This window comes from Myotis davidii, unplaced genomic scaffold (genome assembly GCF_000327345.1).
Source record: "Myotis davidii unplaced genomic scaffold, ASM32734v1 scaffold266, whole genome shotgun sequence".
Classification (NCBI taxonomy): Eukaryota; Metazoa; Chordata; class Mammalia; order Chiroptera; family Vespertilionidae; genus Myotis; species Myotis davidii.
Window position 1 is genome coordinate 5370809 of NW_006300032.1, and position 26008 is coordinate 5396816.

The 26008-nt window shown below is 38.2% G+C and overlaps 2 protein-coding genes across 2 annotated transcripts in view; one reads left to right on the forward strand and one right to left on the reverse strand.

Moving 5' to 3' along the window:
- Nucleotides 1–10334, forward strand: part of SLC2A12 (solute carrier family 2 (facilitated glucose transporter), member 12) — a 46826-nt gene extending 36492 nt beyond the window's left edge. Inside the window, 3 exon segments of the mRNA XM_006776213.2 lie at nucleotides 2529–2661; nucleotides 8792–8892; nucleotides 8895–10334. Coding sequence (XP_006776276.1) covers nucleotides 2529–2661; nucleotides 8792–8892; nucleotides 8895–8980 — 320 coding nt within the window. The 3' untranslated portion in view covers nucleotides 8981–10334.
- A 2417-nt stretch (nucleotides 10335–12751) lies between these two features.
- On the reverse strand, nucleotides 12752–20282 carry TBPL1 (TATA-box binding protein like 1). Its single transcript, XM_006776214.2, has 6 exons — nucleotides 20079–20282; nucleotides 17506–17588; nucleotides 17288–17351; nucleotides 15427–15530; nucleotides 15244–15338; nucleotides 12752–13291 (listed from the first exon to the last, which is right to left on the reverse strand). Exons 1-6 carry the CDS (start codon nucleotides 20211–20213, stop codon nucleotides 13212–13214), a joined length of 561 nt encoding a protein of 186 aa, XP_006776277.1. The 5' UTR covers nucleotides 20214–20282; the 3' UTR covers nucleotides 12752–13211.
- Between the last annotated feature and the right edge of the window lie 5726 nt (nucleotides 20283–26008).

Here is a 26008-nt window from a genome sequence, read left to right on the forward strand (position 1 = left end):
CTTTATATAGTACTTCTGAATCTTTTTTTAGAGTACATCTACTTATGGAACCTTCAGAGTTGTTAAATAAGCATGGTTTAAGTTTTTATATAAAATTTTAAAATGTTTGTATCCTTCCTACTTTTTTAGAAATAGCCCAAGATTAAAGGAAACACAGGAACTAGTCATTCACACCAACCATACCTCTCCTACTCAAATCACACTCTGAGACCTGTGCCCTTCACTTTCACACATACACACACACACACACACACACACACACACACACACCCTAGTCTGCTATTTGATGTGGAGAAAGAGAAATATAAGAAGAAGAATGGAAATGATAAGGGACAGAAAAAGATGACACAAACCTCTGGGAAGAATAGCGAATATATGTGATGTCCTCATGGGCTTGTAGAACCAACACTGGGAAAGTGAATCCACTTTTTACAAATCCTGGGGTAGTCTGAAATCTGTAGATGGCATTTAAAGGGGCTAAGTTTGAAATTCTATACTTCCTTTCAAATAATCAGTTTTCCAAGTCAAAACATAGGGGTAGCAAGTCCTTGGACACCAGCCTTCCTAGTGCAAGTTCTCTGTCAATAAAGGAGTGTCCCAGAGAGACAGACTTACTCGCAGGGGGCATGACACAGCTGCCGTGCTGTGCTCGGCTCTGAGTAAAATATTTTTAAGAAGGTTGTTTAAATATTTTAAGAGGCTTGCAGTGTGCCCACCAAGCAAGTGCAAGTGCAATCTGGATGACATGGACATGTGACCTCTTGTTACCAAACTCAAGGGGTCCACTGCTTGGGTGTTCTAGTCAAGAATGAGACATGCTAGGTAGCTTTATTTACTTGCAGCAGGTAAAGGAGACAGGAGATTGATATCCAAAGCTCTGCCCCCCAAGGGAGGCTTAGCCATTGCTTATATGCACTATTTGGTCAGTTATATGTTGTTACATGTATTACGCCGGGTTCCTGTCCAGCTTATCTGCCTTACAGCTGGTCTGCAAAATACTGTGCTACATTTTTGCATTTGGCAAGAATAGCCTTTAGTAAGAATGACCCACGCCTGGAGACACGTGTCCTCTCTAACATGGTTTGTGAAGAACAGTTGCAGGAGTTCAGGATGTTGGACTTGGAGGAGAGGATGCTCAGGGAGGGTGGAGGTGCACAGGCACATTTGAACGCTGTCTTGAAGAGGGATGGGGAGAGCCGACCCAGAGGGCAAAGAAGAACCTCCGACCGGAGTTCCCGAAAGGCGGACTTGCATGTAGGAACGGAAGAGGAAGGCCTTTTCAACAGGTGGGGCCGGCTCACCATGCACTGAAAATCTTTGGAACGTGGCGGGCCCCCTGTTACTGAAAGTGCTACTAGTAAAACAGAACAGGAGACACGTTTCATGAGACAACCTTTGGGGTTTTTCCTCTATTCTGGTTTTATGCCCAGAAGGGGAAAAGGACCAATTGTACAAGCACTTTATTAAGCACTCACGTGGGACCCTACGCTGACAGCGAGAAGAGCACAGACGCATCAGTTTAAATAAAACGCCAGGACAGCAGTGCTGTGTCTGCTTCCTGCCTCCCCCCCCGGCACAGCTGACTGGTGGTTATACGCTCAGCTCCTTCCACTGCACTCACGGAACTGCCTCATACATAACTGTCCGGTCAGGTTCCTGGCTGACGAGTCGTGATTTGTGGCTGCAGCTGCTGAGGGCTGTCTGCACAGTTCCAGCCTGTGGTTGGTCTGAAGGGCCAGCTGCCTCCTCACTACCCACGGCCACTCTGGACTTTCTGCTGCAGAGCCCGGGGCTGGCCCGATGCAAATGCAGGCTCAAGTGCATAGGGGGCCATCTCGCACCAGTTAGCCAGCTAGTGGTTAACGTATCTTGGCCTTGGTCAGTAACCGCAGAGGAACTGTACTTCGGCAGGAAGTGGTTTGAGGGAAAACTAGGCTTCTTGCTGCTGAATCTGAGCAAGCGAATGCCTTTCATTAGAACCATCATCCCCTTTTTTTTGTAAATCCAGGAAGAAGCATTGCAAATACCTTAGCTATTAAGTGATAAAATATTGCCAATATGTAAATGATTTATTCAAATCAGAGTATAGAAGGGTGAGTTTGTTCCAAGAAAATCCATCTGTATCAATGTGTCTTTTAAAATGTCCATTAATAGAAAGCAAACTGCTATAGCAGTGATTCTCAGAGAGGAATTGTGGAGCCTGAAGAGAGAGAGGAGATATTTTACCTTCTGCTTTATATGTTTCCAGTTCTCTTTTTGCAGTGAGCAAAGAGAAAAGCATGCTCACCAAAAAGATAGCATTGGGTGTACATTGCGATGGTTGCAAGATTGCTACTTATTCTGCCAGAGAAAGCTGGGGTGGTTTGAAAACATGAAGCTTTCTGAGGCTGGCTGTAGCTTTAATTTCCCAGGATACTGTCTCGTGTCTGAAAATACCTGTTTTTATATATGCTCTAAGAAGCGGCTGTCCACAAGTGGCATCAAAGCAACACCGAAAGCTTCTAACCAATCCCTTTCATCCTCTGTAGATCTCATTGGCCTGCCCTGGGTGTGCTTTATCTATGCGATCATGAGTCTCACAGCCCTGGGGTTCATTGTCGTGTTTATACCTGAGACCAAGGGATGCTCTTTGGAACAAATATCAATGGAACTGGCAAAAACGTAAGTATGATGTGCATTGCTCTCCAAACAGCACTTTTTGGTAAAAAAAAAATAAAGTAAATAAATAAATAAATAAATAAATAAATGCAGCTTTTATATACAACCAAACATAATAACATCTGAAAGTATTTTCTTTGGTGTGGAACCATATCTCATAGCATAATTCCAGTTACTCTGACGTGTATTTAGTTTGGATGACTCAGCTAAGGAATTAGAATAATCGATGCTTTCTTACAAGTGAACCGTTCAAAGCTCTTTCTGCAATGATCAAAGGACCCTCCCATCTCCTCAGCTTTCCCTGATGCAGGGTTTGTTTGTTTGGGGTTGAGGGTAGATCCTGGAACATCAGGCTCACCTTGTGTTAGAAGCACGGGCTTCAGTTCTTCCATCTCTATCCTACCTGATAGTTTCTTTAAGCCCTTGCTAAGGCTAAGATTAGCAGGAAAATTCAGGTTTAAATGTCTACACATTATTCCAAATAGGGCACAAAGTAAGTTTAAGAAAGATTAAGAGTTTCTTAGGTAATTTGCATTCAGAAAACCGGTTAAATAAATTCCAAATGCAGGCATCACTTTAGCAATTTCACTTAGAAGTGGGCGGTCAGAAATTCCTTTTCTTTTAGTAGCAGAACTCACAGTTCTAACAGCTGAAACAGGCCTGGGGAAGGGGTGGTGCATCGGGAACAGGAATGAAGGGGAACTGGTTATTCTTCCCAGGAGTCAAACCTTATACTTGAAAATGTAGAGATACTTGTTCTTGGGTTTGAATAAAATGGGAGGAAACAATATATTTATAGTTTGTGACTTTCTTCTAAAGATACTTTCAATCCACTAGAGAGAAATGTGTGATTGCTACTGAAACTGTGGGCATAGTGATTCTCCAGCTTTTGGCTGAGTGATGGTAGGCATGTGTATTTATATAGACCAAACTGTTAATCCTCGTTTATTAGGGTGCGTGGTCAGCAGGATTGTGGGAAATGTTTTACTTTTTACTTTATACACTTCTAATGGTTCACATTTTAGAAACAGATCACTTTAGTAAAAAGCAGAAAAACTTTTCTCTTAATTCAAGCCATAAGTTAAACATCAAACTATACAGGTAGTTTTTGATAAAGAAAAGGTCCTGTTTTTATTATTTTTTAAAATATATTTTTATTGATGTCAGAGAGGAAGAGAAAGGGAGAGAGATAGAAATATCAATGATGAGAACCATTGATCAGCTGCCTCCTGCACACCCTGCAATGGGGATCGAGCCTGAAACCCTGGCATGTGCCCTTGACTGAATCAAACCTGGGACCCTTCAGTCCGCAGGCCGACGCTCTATCCACTGAACCAAACCAGCTAGGGCAAGGCCCTGTTTTTAAGAGAAAATGAAAATGATACTCATTTACAAAGAGAAATACAATAGTCAGGAAGGCAACTGCTCTGTGGGTCACAGGATGTGACTTAATCTGTCTGTGCAACGGGAGGAGGAAGAGTCTGTTCAGATGAGTGAGACACTGGCTATCCCAAGGCACTCCCTCTCCCACTCCAGAGATTCCTTATTCAGCTCTTTGTGGGCATCTCCTATGGGCCGGCTCTGTGCCAGGAAAGAGCTGAAGATACAGGAGACAAAGAGTCCATAGCTTCTTTAAGAGGCAGATAAGACATTTAACACACTGCGTTGGAAGACACGAAGGAAAGTGCATTGGAGGATTTCATCTATAAACGCTTCCTGAAAGAGGTAATTCCAGAGCAAGGTCTTGAAAGAGTTATCTGGGCAAAGGGACTGTGTGGAAGTCAGAGGAGGGGTCACACGTAGAGGCCAGTCCACTTACCGGTGGTGGGTAGAGGGCAGGTTCTGAGCTGGGGATCGAGAGGCGAGCCCAGGGCACAGGGCACAGAGAAGTCAGGAAGGATCTTGATTCATCTTGGTAAAGAGTTTGGATTTTTATCCTGAAAGCAGTGGGCATGATAAAAGCAACAGGACCGGGGGGGTGGTGGGGGGAGGGAGGTTGGTGAATGAGGGAGACCTTTAAGGAATGTGTTGGAAGAATCAGACAGGAAACTATGAGGCTGGTCTTGGTGCAGGGATAGAATCTACACAGCTCGGAGCAAGACTGGAAGAGGCAGTTAAGGGAACAGGGATCTCTCTAGCTAGAGAACTAACCTGGTATACAAGGGGACATTCACTGAAGTCAGACCCAGGCCAGGAGAAAGGCAGGTTTGGGAGGCAGGAGTCTGGTGGCTGGTCAGGGATTAACCCTCATCAGTTTGCACAGGGTCTGAGGTGCCTATGGGACATGCAAGTGATGGGGAAAGAAGGCCAGTGTTTACTGGGAGCTGGAGTTGAGGAGAAATATCTACGTTGGAGAAATAGACTTGGTACTCAACACAGAGGTCCACAAGCAGGGGCAGAGCCACATTTTGTGGAGCTTAACAAGCTTTTGAGGGCCCAGTTTAAGAAAAATATCACAAATTATAAATGCAAAATTATACACGACAGTGTGCGTCTTGGAAGGGCTGTGGGGTGAGGGGTCCTGGGGCCTGTTTCATTGGCGTTATGGAAACCCACCTTGGGTATATGCGCTTTTGAGTTACCCATCTACTAGCTGAAGGAGCAAAATCCCTTAAAATATAAAGGTTTGTTAAAATTCTTAAAACACAATGATTAAAACACTGAACCAGGGAGAACGTGGAAATGAATTCATCAAAGGAAGCTACCCTATTATCATTCCTTTTTTGCATTCTTTCTTATAAAGTACAACTTGAAGGCCGAGTTCAGGTTAAGAAACTGTTAGATCTATTTTTCACAGCGGGCTGTCGGAACATATCAAACTGCAGACCAAATGAAAATCTGAAGGCAAAACTTAAGAGAAGCCCGTCTTTCCTTCTAGCAGAGCTCCAGAATAAGACATTCCCCAAGAACATGTGATCCAAAACTGAACAAAACTATTGTCAGCATCTGGGGTGGGGAAGGAATCTAAATTAGTAAGACTGAATCAGGACATGTTTTTACAAGAATCATATTCCTGTTACTTTTGAGTCATGCAATAACTCAAACGTAAAGCCAGACCCGCTCCAAGAAAGTGATAAATTGCAAAACAGGATAGAACCGAAAGCCAAGGCACTGTCGACCCCTAGACAGACCACACAAGTGCTGGGAGGTTGGTGTTGAAGAACAAAACCACGTAAGGGCTCTGATGCAGAGAAGTATGAAAGATGAGGTGGCAAAACAATCCTGCATTTTAAACGCATTTATAGCAGCAGGAGCATCTGCTGGGGTGTATCCGTGTGGTGGAGCCGGGACTGATGGCAGGCAAGAACCAAAGCTGCTTGCAGAAATCTTGGAGAATTCCCATTTATGCAACACTGGAGGCTGGGGCTTGTCTTAGCTTGACGCAGCAGGTTGGCAAAGGCTTTGAAAATGAAAATGTAAGCAGCTTGAAGTGTGTAGATTGATCAAAGTATGTGTGAAATATGCCTGTAGCAAGGTTCTCTGGAGGGAAATGTCAGAGACAGAAATAGGAATAAATACGTAATGGTACTGCAAAGTTATGGAACCAGCGAAGGACATGTGGGTGGCAGGAAGCCCGGGGACCTTGCGAGGACTGGGAAGTGGAAGTTAACCTAAAGACTGAGGGAGGACACTGCTGAGTTACAGGGGTCTGTGAATTTAGGAGTTAAGGAAACAATGAATTAACTTTTGTCACCAGGGTAAGCGATAGTCCTGATGTGCGTATCCCGATGATTTGCTAAGGAGTGAGAAAGGAAACTAATATCAACTCCAAATCTGATAGTACACATTGCCTAACATTTTCCTCTCTGGTATTTGGAGTTGGGTTCTTTTACTTCTATTCCTGCCAGCCCGAGAAAACAAATATTCTTCCAAAGTTGTTAAGTTTCTTATAAAATAAAGTGACTCAGCTGAGAGGTTGGGAAAGATTCCAGCAAAAATGTAATCTGAAAGGATTTTATTTTGAACTCCTGCCTTGCAAGTTAAAAACTCAAAATGGGACATTTGCCACATGTGCTATTTCAGTTGGACTTTCCACCAACTTAAGTGGAAACATATAGAGGAACCCAAGTTCTTGTTTTGTAAATATTTTAGTTCTGAGGCCTATTTTTCACTTAAAAACATTTTTTTTTTATTGATTTCAGAGCAAAAAAGAGGAGAGAGAGAAACATCAATGATGAGAGTGAATCACTGATGGGCTGCCTCCTGCATGCCCCCTACTAGGGATCAAGTCCACAACCCGGGCATGTGCCCTGACCTGGAATCAAACTGACCTCCTGGTTCATAGGTCTACGCTCAACCACTGAGGCACACCGGCCAGGCTCTTTTTCACTTTTAATAATTAATTTTATGTGGCCATTTCTTCCTTCATTCAAATTCATTTATTCAATAGATATTTACTGAGCATCTATGATGTGTCAGACATCATTCTAGGTGCTACAATTAATCAGTGAGCAGAAATGCACTGATAAAATAGTGATTGGTGGCTACTTTCAATTGAGTGAGCTGAGAAATTATTCTGTGAGGTAACATTTAAAATAAAATCTAAGTGATAATCAAGAGCCAACAGAACAGTCAGTGCAAAGGATAAAGCAGAAACACTTGAACTATTCCAGGAATTGAAAGAAATCCAGGAGGCTGCAACCTTTGAGATCCAGTTTAGAAATTCGATAGATACTGGTATGTAGAGATTTATAATCTGAGTGAGTTTGGGTTCATTCTAAGTGTAAGTGGAAGCTACTAAAATATTTTAAGTAGAGGAATGACATGATCTAATTTACATTTTACCCCTCTGCAGTCACATAGATGAACCTGGCTGAGAAAGCACACAAGCATAGGCCTGGTCTCATTTAAAACCATGAACACTGACTTCAGGTGGCCTTCGATGCTGCCTGGCCATTACACACACATCCCTAGCCCATTACTGGCCTCTCTCCTAGGCAACTGCTCAGTAACACCTCTCCGGAAACCTCCCCACCTCCTCGCCCTCCTTACTGCCAGTGATGGCCTTGCGCCTGACTTCATTAAAAGAAAGGACACACTTAGAAGGGAACTTCTATAACCATCCACGTCAACCCTCACATTTGTATCCAATACACCTTCCCCACTCTCTCTCTCAGCTCCATCTTTCCTATGTGAGGTCAAACACTTGGCTCCCTTTCTCTTCTCCAACAGTTCTCCCTGCTCACCCCTGCATCATCCATCTTTCACCTCTTCATTAGCATAGAAAGCTGGTGTGGTATTTTTTCCCCATCTTAAAAAAAAAAAGTCTTTGATCCCATTTTCCTTTCATGTACTCATCAATGCTCCAGCCATTGGTGGCTACTTTCTGTAGGTACCATACTTTACTAGCAATTCTTCACTTGGTTTCCTCCCTAACTTCATTCCAGTTTCTGATCAAATGTTACCTCTTTAGGGATGCCAGCAGCATATGCCACCCCCCGCCCCTGCAAAAGAAGTCATTCCTTCTCCCTTTTCCTCATTGGCATTTTCAGTACTTGAAATTAAAGGCTTAGGTGCTATCCCCTCTACTGAAATGTAGCTTCTTGAAAACAGGAGTCTTTTTCTTCTCTATCCAAAGCCCCTACCCTAGTACTAGGCACGTTGCAGTCACTTGATAAACTGGTTAAATTCCAGTAAAAGCTATTTGAAAGGGGAGAGAGGTTCAAAGGTAGACTTCTCTTTTTTAATATATGTGAAATACTAGAGCATATTTTCACGCTGAGGGGGATAATCCTGTAGAAAAGAATTTAATGCAGGAGGGAACAATGAAAAATAGGAATATGTAGATATATATATTTAAAAGCATATTGGCCTAAGTTTAAGAAATGGAAAAGAATGAGAGATCTGGGATGTACCTCCATTAGTCCTATGCAACTCTCTCCTGGGAGTCTTTCTCTGAATATCATATAGGAATGACTCGTGCCTGAGAAGACCCCACACTGACGTTCTGTGGTATACTCAATTCTATGATTCATCAAGGCTCTTCCATAATAATAATAAAAAAAAGGTTTGTTTTTTTTGCATAGCTAAAACATTAAAGCCCAGAGAGATTTAAAAAAGAATAGCTTGCACATTTTTTTCAAGTACTGTAAACTAAGAATGACATTTTCATTAGTGCCTCTTTCTCTTTCAGGAACTATGTGAAAAACAACATTTGTTTTATGAGTCATGACCAAGAGGAATTGGCGCCAAAAAAACTCCAAAAAAGAAAACATCAAGAGCAGCTCTTGGAGTGTAAAAGCTGTGTGGTGGGGGACAACCAAGGCAATCTGGTCCAGAGACCTACTGGCCTCAAAACCTTATAGATGTTGATACAGTATAAGAACGTTTAGTACGGGGTCTTCATACCAATACATGTTGACCAATGCCATGTTTTGTCTTTAGTGTCATGAAGTTAATTTATTAAAACAACCTTTAATCTCCATTCACAATAGGTGTATGAGGTAGAAGGCCCCAAGACTCTATTATTCTGAGCAGGATACCAGGTAAAAAAAAATGCTGGCTGCTCCTACACTTGGCACCTTTTCACAGAGTAGCTTTCAGACTGAACTAGGGATAGGATCACCTTTGCCTTCAGTTGTATATGTATAGAGGCCAGTTGCGGTTTTATCATTCAGATACATAAGTGTCTAAACAAGCTTGTGTTTTTTTGCCTACTAAGACTGCTTGCACTGGGTCTTGTGTAAAAGAATCAGAACACAATGTGGACAATTGCACATACGTTCTACATTAGGAGAGGGTGCCGGCTAGGCTTTTAGTGATAAATCCTAATTACAGTTTAACAGGTTACAAACATTATGCATCTTATTTGATGAATTGTGAACTACAATGTAAAGTACCTTTTGTGAACTTCATATTAGCATTATAAAATAATGCGAAAAATAATTCTTTAATGGCTGAGAAAAATAAGCATGTTCTCATCCACTTAAAAAAGATGAATAGAAAGGACAATATGAAATTCCTGGGACCATATTTATTTAGAAGTAGCTGTTAGTAAAACATTAGGAGTCAGGCCATTAGATTACTTGTCCCAATCTCTAAGCAATTACATTTGACTTTTCAAGCCAAGCTTATAAAATTCTCCTTGTAAGGCATTCATAACTTAATAGCGATCCGGTTTCCTGTAATTATTTGCACTCCTCAGGATTATCACTACCTCAGGTTATGGCATACAGGCTATAATCACTGCTGACTTTCAGATGATGACAGCCCTAATACATGACATTCAGACATCAGGACAACTGCTGTTCTTCTCTATGCTGAAACAGAGATCGCCAACTGCACCAGAAACTTGGGTTTCCACCCACACAATGAGTTGCTCTCTTGTGCATTTCTCCAGTTGACTTTTAAAACTTGGTGAAGCATTTTACCTATAGAATTTAGATAGGATAGAAAATCTACAGTAACGAATCTCAAACCACTAAGTAGTAATCCATTACATTACTAATATTATAAGTTATGGAAGACACCAAAAAAACTTAATGAGCAACCTAACTTGAGAATGAATACAAAAATATGATTAGTCTGAAGAAAAGAGAATCCTGAGTCAAAAACAAGGACCCTTTTTATTTAGCCTGGAATTTTCCTCCTGGGACGTAACGAACTGTCCCAAGCTTGATATAAGGGTATATGATACTACAATTCCTTGTAACAAAGCGGAAGACTAACTGTTGTAAGAAATAGTAAAACTAGCCCGGCTGGCATTGCTCAACAGTTGAGCATCAACCTATGAACCAGGAGGTCACGGTTCAATTCCCAGTGTGGGGCATGTAGGAGGCAGCCAATCAATGATTCTCTCATCACTGATGTTTCTCTCTCCTTCCCTCTTTCTTTTTATCTGAAATCAATAAAAATATATTTTTAAAAAAGAGTATTAAAAAATAGTAAAACTATATTATCAGAGACTCAGGAGAATGTCTAACAGTCCTGGTTCTGAAATGTACTCTCTCGATTAAAACTGGCAGGGGAAGTTATGAGGAAAGGAGATTTGAGATAAATGACATTCAGAAGACACTACTTGCACTGGGTCTTTTGTAACATTTCATATGCAAGTTAGAGCATGCATTGGTGTGGTTTTTTCCCCCCATTTATTTGTTTTGAAGAAGAGAAAGTGTGTTCTGTAGAGGATGAATTTAAGAAATTTATTATGAATCTTCAGTGGAATTATATGGAGATTTTAAAAAATCAAGATAGGTAATTGATATAAATTTTTGTGCTTTGACAAGCATCACAGAATATAAGATATTTAACAAAATTGTTATGTTTTCTTTGAAATTCAAATGCTATATATACTTTAGCTATCTTGGTTTAGCCATTCTTTGTTAACGGGCAGGAAACTGTTTATCAACCTATTTATTATGTTTATTACTAGTGATTTCAACTTCAGTATCTTAAAATGCTTTGTAATATTTTTCTTTTCTATTGAGTCTATAACTAAACAACTCTATCTTCAATCTAATTTTTACCCAATACACCGCCAATCAGAGCTTTTTGATTTTCAAAAATAAAAGGGGAAATACTTCGAATTTGTATGTATATAGTCACAGTTTTTATTTATAAAAACATTTACAGCACTTGTGAAAAGCCAGCAAAAGACACCAACTGGCTCCTTTCTCACCAGCTTTGCTAAGTTCCGTGGGTTGTCCAGGCCAGTCAGGCAGGTGCCGCTCCTGCAGCCTGAAACCAGCCCTGGCCAGATTGTCTTTCCTCCTCTTTTACAAGAAAGCATTTTGATGAGCTGCTTACTGATCTACTAGTTTTCAAGTCACCCGAATACTGAAAATGTCATGGCACCTGGTTACGTAACCTGGCCATATAATCATGTTTTCCCCCCTTTTCCGTATTCCTTTTTTGGGAACACAGCAAACCGGACGTTACTTATTAATTACTGTTAATTAAAAATAAGTGGAAAATCTCAAATTTCAAAAGTCTTCACAGAACCTGTAACCTTTTCATTGAATTTTATTCTCTATTTTATGAGGTTAGCTATCCTATTGGAGCTTTAAATGAAGCAAATAAACACAAATGTAAAAGTAAGGACAAGGGAAGTCTGAAAATCACAGTTACGTTTTTCACAAGAAAGAAAATACAAAAGTTAGCATATGCATTATTCAGTGCAGTGCTTAAACTAAGTTTTCAAGATTTATAATACGGTAAGGAAAATGTACTAGAATATAGAGGTTAAGATATTGCAATTTTTCTCAAAGGTTTCAAACATTTTTGAAATTCAGGTTTTAGAGGAAGACTGTGTTGGAATATTGTCTCTATGGAGAAGCTGATTTGATTCTGGACTAGGTCTTATTTCTAGGTAAAATCATTGTTTATACTAAACTCCTAAACACACAGGGCAGAGCACAATGGCAGCCTGATCCTGCATTACCATTCCAAGGCTTGTGGCTGAGCCAGACAGCCACCGTTTCACAAAGGCATATTTATTACTTTAAGAGTAGCCATCCTATATACTCAGTAGTCACTCTTTAGCTCCTTTACATAAGACACAGCAAGGGAAAGACGGATCTTGCAAAACGGCTTTCAAGTTCAAGTTGAACTAGATTATGATACCGTGGCACAGAGGCAACTAGTGGAACTTCTTATTAAAACAGCACAATATATCACCATGTGACAAGACAGTATAGCCTTGAGCACCAACCTAAGATTATTACTTTCCTGCAACTAGAGTTGAGTCTTTCCAGAATACAAAGGTACATATGAGGCACAACCCATCATACCTTCTTTCTTATAACCATCTTGTAAGTAAGAAGTTTCTCTTTTTAAAACTACACTTTTGTAACTTTTAAAAGATATCTAACATTTTCTAGCATATTAAATTAGCAACATAAAACGTTATGCTTAATCTATAAAGTTCTACTTTGGTTCCCTAGAATTTGTATACATGTTTTTATTTCTAATCTGAAAAAAAAATCCCAATTTGATATTTGGTAACAGAGAATTAAAAGATTATATATATTCACAAAACATACTTCAAAAAGAAACCAACACACTTTAGCAAAAGTCTAAGCTTGCATAGATAAAAAAAAATTATGAATTCAATTTTTATTCATAGAAAATGGGAATAAAAGTTATAGAATGGATATGAAGAGAGACCTTTTCCAAACTTTTATTTGTGCATATTCAATTGAAAAAGATAACTTTTACAGGTTCTTTGGTGCCCATATTCAGCATACAAAAATGTAAAAGACTATTCACAAATAAAACACATTAGCTCAAACTGGAAAAAAATAACAACAAAACAATTTAAGGTAGTGCACACTGTGACAGCTCTGCTTATGGGGACATGAGAATTACTGCGAAAATAAATAGAATGTCCTTCTGTAAAAGCAGCAATGTCATGTCTTGTAAACTTCCTTTTTATATTACAGCAAAGTTTGAAATAAAATCCAAAGGGACTGGAACTTTTTACACTGTAGCCGTGAATGAATAAAAGAGTCTATTTTCTCAATTACTGTTGGTCCAGTTTCCTTTTGTTTTGAGTCCAATGTGCAGCAGGTTTTAAAAGGTGCTCAGTTAGGGATTCTAACCAATGAAGTGATGAATTATAAAATCTCTTTCCTGCTTTCGAACACAAACGGGTAAATCTGTTCCACGGCAGTAGCGACAGCCTTTACATTGGGCCCTGAAACACACACAATGGAGGAAGGGGTGAGAAGAGGCACGGGAAGCACTGGGAAAAGCTCAGTTCTCACAATTAAAAATACCCAAGCAGTTCGGGGGTTACTGTTTTAAATAATCTACAAACATAATTATACACAGAGTCATAATGAAAACTAAGAGAATAAAATTTTCCCTGGACAATTAAAGGAAATCTGAAACAAAAATGATGTTACTCATCTCGTTTTAGGACACCAGTGTGAAAAGAGCGTAGATAAACTACACACAAACTATCCCAGAGAAGAGAAAGTGCTATGATAGGACTATTAACGGGAGAAAGGACAAACGGGCCCAGAAAACCATTATCCTTTTGGAGACTGCAGTCTGGCTTTTTGTGAGGCTACAACTGAAGCTTGCGGGAGCCGGAAGCCCAGCAGAGTAAAGCAAAGCTGCTTCCCAGGTGCTGGGACGCGGAGGCTGTTAAAAGCCACCTGGTCTACAATGCCCACAGGTTTCCTGCTCCTTGGCAGCAACATGTTTACTACCAATCTGGCCATCTCACCCTCGCAGCTTACTGAGGCAATAGAACACAAAACAAGCACAAGGGAATGAGGTGACACTGGGAATAACTTTTAAAAAATGTAATCTTTCATTTAAATAGCTCAAAAGAAACATGAAAGTGGGTAATAAAAAATATTTTCATAACATTTTAAATAAAAATAGTTTCACTAACTATACTTACCATCTTTGAAGGATCCTAAAAAACATACATATGGACCTGCTGTATACTCTGACAATCGAATACGTCTTACACTGGTCCACTCCCTTCCTGACTCAGTTTAACCCTACACATAGTACAGTGCTTTGCCCATGGGAACACATACTGAGCATGTGTTCACTGAATTGTTATAGAATTTCATAAAATATTAGAGATGTAAATATATAACGCATCCTAATTAACCAGGTCAGTTGTCTTCAGTTTGTTATTGTGTTGTTTAAATATCTATTAACTCGATAAAAGACAGATTTTACATATGTATCATTTTATTCTATACTTAGTAGAGACTTATCTGTAGACTTTGGGGCCCCTCAGAAGCCTGGGTTCCAAAGTACAGAAATGACAGTTGAAAGAAGGGAACAAATAGATGGGTTCCTCACCACTCCACTTTTAATTCAGGCACAGCCCTGCCAATAAGCTTGAAAAGTTTCAGAAGTAGGTGTGAAAACCCATGGGATAATGAGTCAAAACTAAAACTTATTTATTGAGTGTTTAAAGGTGTTAATAATTTTTATTCTCCTTTAAGGATTGAGGGAAGAAAAAGAAAAACTCAAGGACACTAAAGGAATTTCCCTTAACACAAATGTGCCAGAAGCTGGGTCTGATTCCCAAGTGATGTCTCTGTACAACGTATAACCACGGCACCCGTACAAATCATCCTGCGGAGTCAATGCTACCCTCTGACCCCTTCCAAATAGCTGGCTCAAAAGATATGTAACAAATAGGTACAGATTATATTTACATCTTTGCTTTTGTAAAACCTTTATAAAGTTCATAAAACTGAGTTCTCTTAAGTATTTTAAATGCAAGATATAAGTTTAAAAGTAATATTATGAAAAAATATACTAGAATATTTTTAATAGCTCAAAACTGGAAACTATCCAAATGCCTGTGGACAGTATACTTATACACTGGACACTGCACAGCAAGGAGAATGAATGATCTATCACTACACGGAGGATGAATCCCACTGCGATAACAATGAGTGAAAGAAGACAGAAGCAAAGTACTCTGATTTTAAAACAGTATATGAAAGCAGGTAAAACTAACCTATCATGTTAAAGTCAGGAGACTGGTTCCCCTTTAAGGGCAAAAGTGACTAAAGGTGACAAATTAGACATTATTTCTATTTTGGTATAGGCACCTCTTATTTCATTCAATACAGAATTGACAAGTTTGGTTTCAATATCATAAAATACCTGTTACTGTGATGCTTCCTGTTGAAAAAATCTGTAATGTAGCTCGTAGAGATTTTATCCGATAGCACACAGCAGGATGAAGTTCAGGTTCATAACTACACAAAGAAAGCCACAATGTAAGTATTTATAGCCTGACAAGTAATTTCAAATTTGGTAAGTTACTTTGATTTCTCAAAGACCTACCTGGCATGAGGTCTATTGTTCTTGGTGAATTCTGGCAAACGGATTTCAAATGGCATGTTACACACTGCTAAAACATTAACAACCTTAAAATCTGTAAATATTACCTTTAGGAGAGAAATAAAACTCAGTGAATTATTTTGAAACAAAAAAATCTGCTCATCAGAGAAATCCTTAATAAATAAGTTTCAATTTTTAAAAAGCAAATAAAACAAATATCTTAAGCATGGACCCCATATTTTAAGTTATCAGTGATTCATTAAAGAAAAACAACTCAAAAACTTTAATAAGAAAATAAAACCTGAGATATTTGCATGATTGAATTTCATGTTTAATTTAGTTTGGTTTTTTTATATTTGAAATGGGATATTCAGTCTACTGGGATAGGAGAGCAAATAGAAAAAAAATGAAAACACAGTCCTCTTCTCAAGAGTTTAAATGGAAAAGTTGTTACTTTAAAACTCAATGAATAGTTGAGTATACACTAAACTCCAAAGATCAGACTTTTTCTTATATGCAGTAAGGTAAAATGATCTTTCTGTGAGCTTAGATGTTTGCTTTCTTTAGGGGGACAGAGTGAGGGATAAAGGGATAAAATTGTGCTTTTTAATTTATTGGAATTTCTCTCAACATTTCTAATTTTATGCTAAGATAAGAAGCTCTAAGGCTAAAAATAATGTCCTCTCAAATTAATAACTTCAGCAACTCCTTGACTGGTTTTATCTTATCTTTTCAAATGTTCCTAGTAAAACCACAATTCTGGATCGATACCCATCCTCCAACTCAGTACCTGCACAAGATAGCTGCAGAAAGCCAGAAAACTGTGCAAAGTGCCCCACCATTTTTTGTCTCTATACCACCTCTCTTCAAGCACCAGAACTCCCACACCCACCAGCTCGTCAGTGCCTTCCTCTCACCTTCTACCTCAGAGGAGACTGAAGTCATCAGAGGGAAACTCAACTTCCCATCACTTCCCATCTAAATTCAAAAGAGCCTAGGCTCATCTCTTTAGGGACTCGTCTTTATCTTTCATTTACTCATTATCTGCAAGTGACTTAGCAAGTGCATAATATGTATTAATTTTATTCAAATTTATGCCTCTACAAAATTATATTTGATGAGGTTACCCAGCCAGCGATGATCACTGTATAAGTGTGAGAGCCTGCCAACTAGTGTGTACATGTCAACAGGGTCCTGCAGCTCTCAGCTCATCCTGATATATATATGTATACTACTCTTGGGATGATCAGAAATATGTGATGTTTTTGGTGGTTGTTTGTTTTGGGGGGAGGGAGAGGTGGGGCATTGTTAAAGGTGAAAAAAACTTAAAGAGTTAAAAAGGTAGTTAAGAAGTGGCAGACGGAGGCCATTGTGGAGGGCGAGCATTTGTAGCATTTTATCTTGTCTACACATGGGGGACTGAGGAGTTTGGGAAATCCAGAAGGAAGAACCCATCCACCTATGAAAACGACAAATGAGCAATTCATATGGAGGATGGCTCCCTGTCTCTGAAAGACCCTCCTCTGGGAGATGAGTCTACATTGTATAGTGTCTTGAAGACACAATAAACTTCTTATGGGCTGCAAAAAAAAAAAAAAAAAATGTAGTTAACTTGTAAGAAAACAAGCTGGTGTCTCTCTATAAGAAGAATCTGAAAAAAAGTCAGGATCCTTTAAAAACATCCACGTGGACAAATTTTGCTACTAACTTTTTATACTGAAGAACAGTATAAAAACCTTAGGAAAAGGTCAATCATGAGGGTAGTTTCTGTCGTGATTTCTTTAGTCTACTAAATTCAAAGTTTTAACTTTACAATAATAAATCCTTGAATATTTGCAGTTTGGATACACTTTGAAAATGTTACCTGAAAACCTAGTTTCTGCAGACTGCGGGCTAGACGTCTGGCACCAAATTTAGCTTCTTCTTCACTATGGTTTTAGGGGAAAAAAAAGATTATTATATAGGAAATCAATTTTATACTGAGGAACATGACAAATTGTACATATGATTTTGTTTCTAAGTTTACAAATGTTCCTTTCTTGAGGGGGAAGTTAAAAAATTAAAAACCCAAATAAAATTTACCTTGTTGCTCCAGTGCAAATAATTTTTCCTGAGGACCAAATTGTAGCTGTAATTCTAGGTTTTCTAAGTTTCATTAATACTTTCTGGAAAAAAAAAGTACATAATGAGGATTAATTTTCATTTACAGAGTGGAACAAAAGTAGGCTTACAGTTGTGAGTATGCAAAAACAGTTATTCTTAATAATTATTATTAATTATTGTATAATTTTTCATCCAAACAACTGTAAACATTCTTTTGCCCCACCCTGTATGCTTCTGCTCTATGTGGCTATTTTAATGTTTAAATACTATTCTAAGCTTTCCCACAATCAAAATAACTGTTCCCTGCATCATCTACCCATTCTGAAATCAAGTACCATACTGAACAAAAGAATGTATTAATCCAAAAGGACACTTAATTAAAAAATACATGGACTATATAAATCTCTCACTTAAAACCAATGAGCTACCAAGTATGTAAACATTTCTTCTCTCATTCCACTCCAGTCACATGACTGCAATTTATAATTTGCATGGATCCTCAAATCCCCACATCTCATGAGCTGTGCAGAAGCTGTTATTTTCAACTGGAATATTTTTTCTTCATATTTTCATTTCATTCAAGTTTCTCACCAGATGTCACCTCCATAGAGGGGCCTTCCCTGACTCTTCCACCAAAACACCCATCCCTTTATTGCCCTGTAAATGCTAACCTTGCTTTATTCAGCCTCATGGTATCCATCACTACTTGACATTGTCTTACAGTTAAAATGCCTATTATATATTTTAGTTCTATATGCAAATTTTGAATGCAGGGGAAAAGTTGGAGCTAGAGATAGAATTTTAAATATGGAAGGCATTTAAAGCTATGGGTTTGAATAAAATTATTTACATTGTGAGTATAAATAGGACAAGAGCTAAGCTCCAAGATAATATGTGAATTAAAATTTCATTGCAACTTTTCATTTATGGAAATATTTACCATATTCCCATTATATGTAAGAGATAAATGTTTACTGAATAATGTAGCACATAAATGAATCAGATATTTCTCCTTAAAACTCTTGTTACAGTTTGAGGTCTTCCTTTTCTCTGTTACATGCCATATTATCAAACTAGAAAGCTATTAAATCTGGGAAGACAAAAATTAACAAAGACACAAAATAAAATCTGAGTAAATAATTATAAATTTTCAAAGACAAGTGGCTGGGAAACACTAGACTGAGTTTATTCTATGTTTGTCTTTCACCACCAGCTTGTCCATCAACTCAGCCTTTTCAGTTAACGTTCCTAGGAAAAATGACTTCCCTGCCATATGGTATATTAAAAGTCTCAAAGTAGCATTAGGCAATTTCTTCTCTAAACTTTTTAGCAAACCTATTTACTCCTTTTTTTTTAAAAAAAATGAAGATGGCATTATTGAACTTGAAAATCTTTAATTGTGGGTCACTGAAAATTTTAATTCAACTTCACTTAGTTTCTAGCACTAAAAGCTAATAATAATTTTCCTAAGTATACTGGCATCTAATTTTTAGAGCTAAATAAAGCCTTCAAATACATTCTTAATTTTCATAAAAAATATATGATATATAATCTCATCAATCATTGGTTTATAAAAGCCAAATGAACACCCACTGTATTGTATAATATTAATCTCAAAACACTAAGGTTAAAAAAGCAAGTTAACAGCTTTTATTTTCAGTATTATAGGTTTTACAAAAATTAAAATTTAGAATGTACAGGGTAGGATATGAACCATATTTTCAGCAATTTGCTACTGAAAGAATACCAACTATCCTGGCTAATTAAAGAGGGCTATGACAACATGCTACAAAATTTACAATCTGACTTTCTCTATCCTAGGACACCATTCAAACATAATTATCTATATATACAAAAGTCCAAGCGATTGGCTGGTTGACGTGCACTGATTACCAGGGGGCAGACACTCAATACAGAAGCAGAAACCACAGGCATGGAAACATGGGACAGACTGATGAATCTCAGAGGGAAGGGGGAGGGAGAAGGGTGGGAAGAGATTAACGAAAGATCTTATATGCATACGGATTCGTGTACTGGTGGGGTCCCTTGGCCTGGCCTGTGGGGATCAAGCTGAAACCGGCTCTCCGACATCCCCCGAGGGGTCCCGGATTATGAGAGGGCAGAGGCCAGGCAGAGGGACCTCACCAATGCACAAATTGTGCACCGGGCCTCTAGTACTTAAATAAATATACATACATAAAAAGTACAAAAGTCGCCTTCTTCAGTCAAAAGAAATTGAGAGAACAGTATAAAATGTCTAGTAGCCAATGAGTTCTTTGGTAAGACTTGGAGATAAGTATCTCCAAAAGCTGCTACTTCATGAGAAAAGGTGCCACTTCTACAGGGCTCACTATTGTATCCAGCACAACTAGCACATGGTAAGGTGCTCATAAACTATCTATAGCAGTGGTCGCCAATCTTTTGGAGCTCACGGACCACCAGTGGTCCACGGACCACGGGTTGGCGACCGCTGCTCTATAGAATAAATACATTTTAGTACATCATTCCTAGCACTATACAATTAGCATACATACCAAAATTCAGATACTTACTCCAACATCACGCTTATAAATTACATTTGCTCCCTCCAAAGCAATCTTCCTTAAGTTCAAATGGCATCTTGTTCTAAAAACACAGACTACATTTGTAATTAGAATGTCCAATGCAACATCACTGTCTGCATCCATTGGGGTAGTTTAAAAACTTAGCTTCCCACCACGAAGATCACATCCTGAGAAACAAAAAAAATAAAGTAATTAAACTTTAATATTTTCTGAATTTTTCACAAATAAACTTGAAAACTAAAATGCAAAAAACAATCTATACTATTTATTTTTAAATGTTACTCAAGTCAAATGTCCCTTATTTTCCCCACTAAAAATGCCATTTTTAAAAGATAACATTAAAATCTAACTTTCATTCCTTAAATTTAATTAGTAACTTTTACACGCCAGGCGGCTGCCAAACTTATCTCCTGCTACTTGCCTATACCACCACTACGTTCCAGGTGTATCACAGTTATGGCAATTCTCCAAACACACGGAGTTCAAGGGCTGCACTTTGTGGTTCCAATGTCTAATCATTAATGGCACTATAACCCATCTCACATTTGCTAGGGGTATAAAAAGTCAGATCTATTTTTCACTTATTTTGAGTAAATGACTTAAGTTTAAAGAAGCAGAAACATTATTTATAACATTTATAAACAAATGTTTCTCATTTACCAGTCATTCATTCATTATTCACCTACTGAACACCTATACATTGAGGATACTGGAGGAAAAAAGTGTATGAGGCCAAGTCTTTTGTCCTCAAGGAGCTCACAGACATGTGCGTGCATGCGTGCGTGTGTGTGTGTGTGTGTGTGTGTGTGTGTGTGTGTGTAGGAAGGAGCTCTAACAAGTAGTTAGCACAACACCATTTTCACTGAGATCACAATCTTCCAAAATACGTATCTTTTTAAAACTGACAGGAAGCATTTCCATAAACAAACAAAATGAGCCCTAGTTTGTACTATGCATAAAACTCATATTCTAGCTAAAAAAATTTTCTTTGAATGGGTTTCCACATTTTAAATAAATAAGTAATGATAATTCATCTTACCTAATTTACAAAGAGAAAATCAGAAAATAGCAACAGATATAAATTATTATGTGACTAAACAATGAAGATGCCAAGTGTCCAAATAAAGAAAATTCAATTTTCTTTTTCTGCCTTCCACTATACTAGAACCCAGGAACAAATCAGACCAAGACTTCGGCACCTCCACAGGATCAGACTGCACCCAATTCTGTGTACCAATTGTTCCTCAACTGCATTGTATTTTCTCACTCTTAGGTTTCTTACAACCTGCATATTTTCTCGTTTTTCTGTTCTTTGTGTATGTTCAAGCAACCTCAAATCATTTTTATGTATAAGGTGTGGGGCAGGGGTGGCAGTGGCCCTTATTAATAGATATATAGGTAGATTAATAAGCAGAGGACAGAGGCAGTTTTCAATACTGATCTTAAGCAGCAGGCTCAATGTCTGAATAATCAATTACTAGTTATGACAACGTGCACAAGTTATGCAGTCTCTCTGTGCCTTGGTTTTCTCAGATGTGACATGTAATAATGGATGGTGCCTATGAGATAGTATTGGGGGATTATATAAAATGCATGAAAAGTATTTAGTACATGTATCTTGGAATTATAACACAAAATCAAAAGTGATTATGGATAAAATAAGTGTTCAAATCAACTGGCAGAACAGAGGTTTCTTAGCATCACTTCCCATGATGACATTTAACTGTGAGGAAGAGGTTCCAAGTTGCTCACCCCAACATCCACTCCGTCCTTCCTTCACAAGGAACAGGACCCAGCTGTCTAGCCACATACATTGTGGCAGAAATAAAATACTACACATTTCAGGCTCCCAGGCAACAGGTACAGCCAAAAAGTTAACAATTATTGTATTCAGAGAGTTGGCATCTGAGTGATTGTAAAACTTTTTTCTTCTCTTGTTTTGTAGACTAGATTTTTCTTTTTAAAAACAACAAATATATATTAGACTTACTATAAGAAAAATAAAGTTAATTCCATTTTTATTTAAATATAGTTACCAGTTATTTTTCCACTGCCCAAGGTCTGATATGAAGACATGGTTTAATCAGGTGTTTTTTCCTGTTTCTGAAGTAAATACCTAGTATGAGTTCAAATATATCCTTCAAATAAGAAGCAAAGTTCAAAATTGCAGCTGTCCTAACTTCAGGAAATATTCTATTTCTAGCTTTCATTAAAATGCACTGTAGAGTTGAAGCAACTTCCTCTTCGATCCATGATTTTTCAGACAAGAAAGAATACACTGCTCTATAGGTCCTCTGACTTTCTAGTGGTATTTAAAAACATTCCTTCAGCACCTGAAATCTTAAAACAGCACCTGGAAAACACTGCCACCTCCTGGCTTTTAAGCAAATTGCACCTAAGACTACTACATTTTAAATTCCACACCAGAAAAGACACTTAAACTGAAAGGCCACAATAAACACCGTAATAATATTAACTAAAAGCAAAACAAACAAATAACCCTAAAGAAACCTTAGTATATACAAAAAAGTAGATCCAGCTACTTTAAGTGTTTTCAAGTTGCATATGAATACTGAGGGAGGGGCCTAAAAGGTTTAACCACGAAGTTGCCATCCATGATTTAAGAAATGGCAGAAGGGAAGGCTGGATATAGACTAATTTGCAAACACGACATGAACGCACTTGTTCCCCTAGGGATAATTTTTTTCTAAAAGTAAGACATGGCATTTAAACCAACTCTTCTTTGTAAAAGCTCCCAAAATAGCAGATTAGAAAACAGTTTGTATGGTGATTCCAACCAATTACTATACTTGACAGTTTCCCAACACATGCCTGTGACCAAGATGGAAAAAAATAAAACATTTTGCCTTTGAGAAAGAGGGTGTTCTTTTACACCTGATAACAGTACAGCACATACCTTACTTTTCTGGAAATTGGTAATAATATCATTGTACCCCCCAGGGTGCTTCTAAAGACTCAATTTAATTATCTATGTCAAGCACATAGTACACACACCATGTTTAATAAATGGCAGCTATTACTGTTTGATAGATTCACATAGTTGAATATTGTAACCAAATAGTATTTAATGAATTGGTACAAAACTTGAGAACAATCACATTACCAGACAGAGAAAACTGAGGTCCTTAATAGGTCAGGCAGGAGTCAGCGATAGCCAAAGGGCTAGCGCTTGTTCTATAAAAAAGGTTTTATTGGAACAGTCATACTCATGTTGTTACATAATGACTGTGGCATCGTTTAGCAGTTCTGACAAAGACCAAATGACCCACAAGTCCAAAATAGTTACAATCCGGTCTTTTAAGAAGATAAGTGTAAGAGAGAGAGAGAGAGAGAGAGAGAGAGAGAGAGAGAGACACACGGAAGGGAGGGAGGGAGGGAGAGAGAGAGGGAGGGATAGGAGAAGGAAAGAAAAGAAAGGGGTAGGGTAGGGGGTAGGGCTAGATAATTAACCAACAGTTAGGAAGGGTACAGAATGAGTCTTCTATTAGGTGGGAGATGAGACTAAATGGTTTCTAAAATCCCATCTAATTCTAAAATTCCCAATTCTAACAGCTTAGATGAAGACGCACTTAGACAAAATTTAGGAATTATATTTTAATTCTGGAGCTACTGCGTTAGTTTAGTTGAATTAATATCCCAATTCTGAACTTCCCACTTACCTTCAACATGCATTTGTGTTCAAAGGGGCAGTAAAGGAAGAAAGTTAGATGCACTAAGGCAGCAGGTTCTCAACCCGTGGGTCGCAACCCCTTTGGGGGTTGAACGACCCTTTCACAGGGGTCGCCTAAGACCATCCCGCATATCAGATATTTACATTACGATTCATAACAGTAGCAAAATTACAGTTATGAAGTAGCAACAAAAATAATTTTATGGTTGGGGATCACAACATGAGGAACTGTATTTAAAGGGCCAGAAGGTTGAGAACCACTGCCAGCAAACAGTGAACAAGCTTGCAAAACCTTTCACTTGTTTGGCAGGGTAACATTCTGTCATGAGGACATGTTTTCATGCATGACCCAAGAGCTTATACTTCCGGAACCTGTCCTCGGGGTTGGCATTTTTATTTTCTAACCACATGAAAAAAAGTCATTAATAATATGCTTGGTCACAAAAACCCTTGTATCTCCCAAGGAAAGGAGGATATATTATATCAACACCTATATATATATATAAAAGGCTAATATGCAAAATTTCCCCGTGGGAGTTTGATTGGGAGACCAGGAGTTCGATCACTCACTATGACGTGCGCTTGACCACCAGGGGGCGGCTCGAATGAAGGAAGGCCCTTGCCAGTAGCCTGAAGGCCCCGATCCGCCCTGATCACCGGCCAGGCCTAGGGACCCTACCCGTGCATAAATTTCGTGCACCGCGCCTCTAGTATAATATAAAACATTTAACAAATGCTTACATATTTGTTAAATATGTGACAATCAGATAAGGGTCCATTGCTCAGGCTAAGTCTAGGTCTAGATTGGAGGTGAAAATTTGGAAACCCCAGTACAGAAGGTAATTAAAACCACGATGGATAAAATAAGTATTTGATATACAAAATCTTCATCACATTACATTAAACAGAAAGTTAAACTATGTTCACTACATGTCTGCAACTACTGTATCTCTGACTCACTCTAAATACCAATTCTGAAGACCGGTAAGCATGTGACTAACTTGCATCAAAATAAAGTGTTACACTTTTTAAAATTTCATATTAAGAAAACTACAAAAAATGTTAATGGAAGTTAATTAATAATAACAACTCTGATGGTCACCAGCAACTATCTGTTTTTTAAAATAGTAAAGAGTAGTGTATTGTATGCTTCAGTCGATAAAAATACTTATAATGTTAAAAGGGGGTGAAGAAAATGTAAATGATACTGATTTTCTGAATGGATGTTAAGGAAAGAGAAGTCAGTGATTTACATTCTCATGAAGAAGTTCCAATTAAAGGAGAATGAAAATGTGGTTAAGTTAAACTTAATACTCAGTTAATTTAAACCTATGTTCATATATATTGATAATGTTTAAACAGCAGCCTTCTTAAAGATTTCAGGCCAACCAGCATGGCTCAGTAGAGCATCAACCTTTGAACCAGGAGGTAATGGTTCGATTCCCAGTCAGGGCACATGCCTGGGTTGCGGGCTAGATCCCTGGTGGGGGACATGCAGGCGGCAGCCAATCAATGATTCTCTCTAATTATTGACACTTTTATCTCTCTCTCCTGCTCTGAAATCAGTAAAAATTTATTTTAAAAAAAAAAAGAATTTCACTATTTCACAATGTACTACTGTGTATCTCTAATGGAATAAAACTTGGATGTTGAAGATGTGGACCCTAATGGAAGGTACATGACAGCTCTGAACTGTTCCTACCCTCACTTGTAAAATGCAAACAACCCCATTTCCTCACCACATAATTGTTGTAACAGATTAACGAGCACCTCACTAATTAAAAATACTCTATTAAAATAATGTATTTAGTCAGTGCTAACATTAATATTAATCTGAACCAATGTCTAATTACAGATAACAAGAAAAAAACTGTATTTTACTGAATACAACCTAAAATTTGGGGATTCAAATATCAAGCATATCAACTGCTTACGTAAAATCAAAATTTGGACAGACTTAGTATTTCAAATTAATGGCTTGGTGTATGGCTTTTAAAGAAGACAGCATGGCCCTAACCGATTTGGCTCAGTGGATAGAGCATCAGCCTGCGGACTCAAGGGTCCCAGGTTCAATTCTGGTCAAGGGCATGTACCTTGGTTGCGGGCACATCCCCAGTAGGAGTGTGCAGGAGGCAGCTGATTGATGTTTCTCTCTCATTGATGTTTCTAACTCTCTATCCCTCTCCCTTCCTCTCTGTAAAAAATCAATACAATATATTATTAAAAA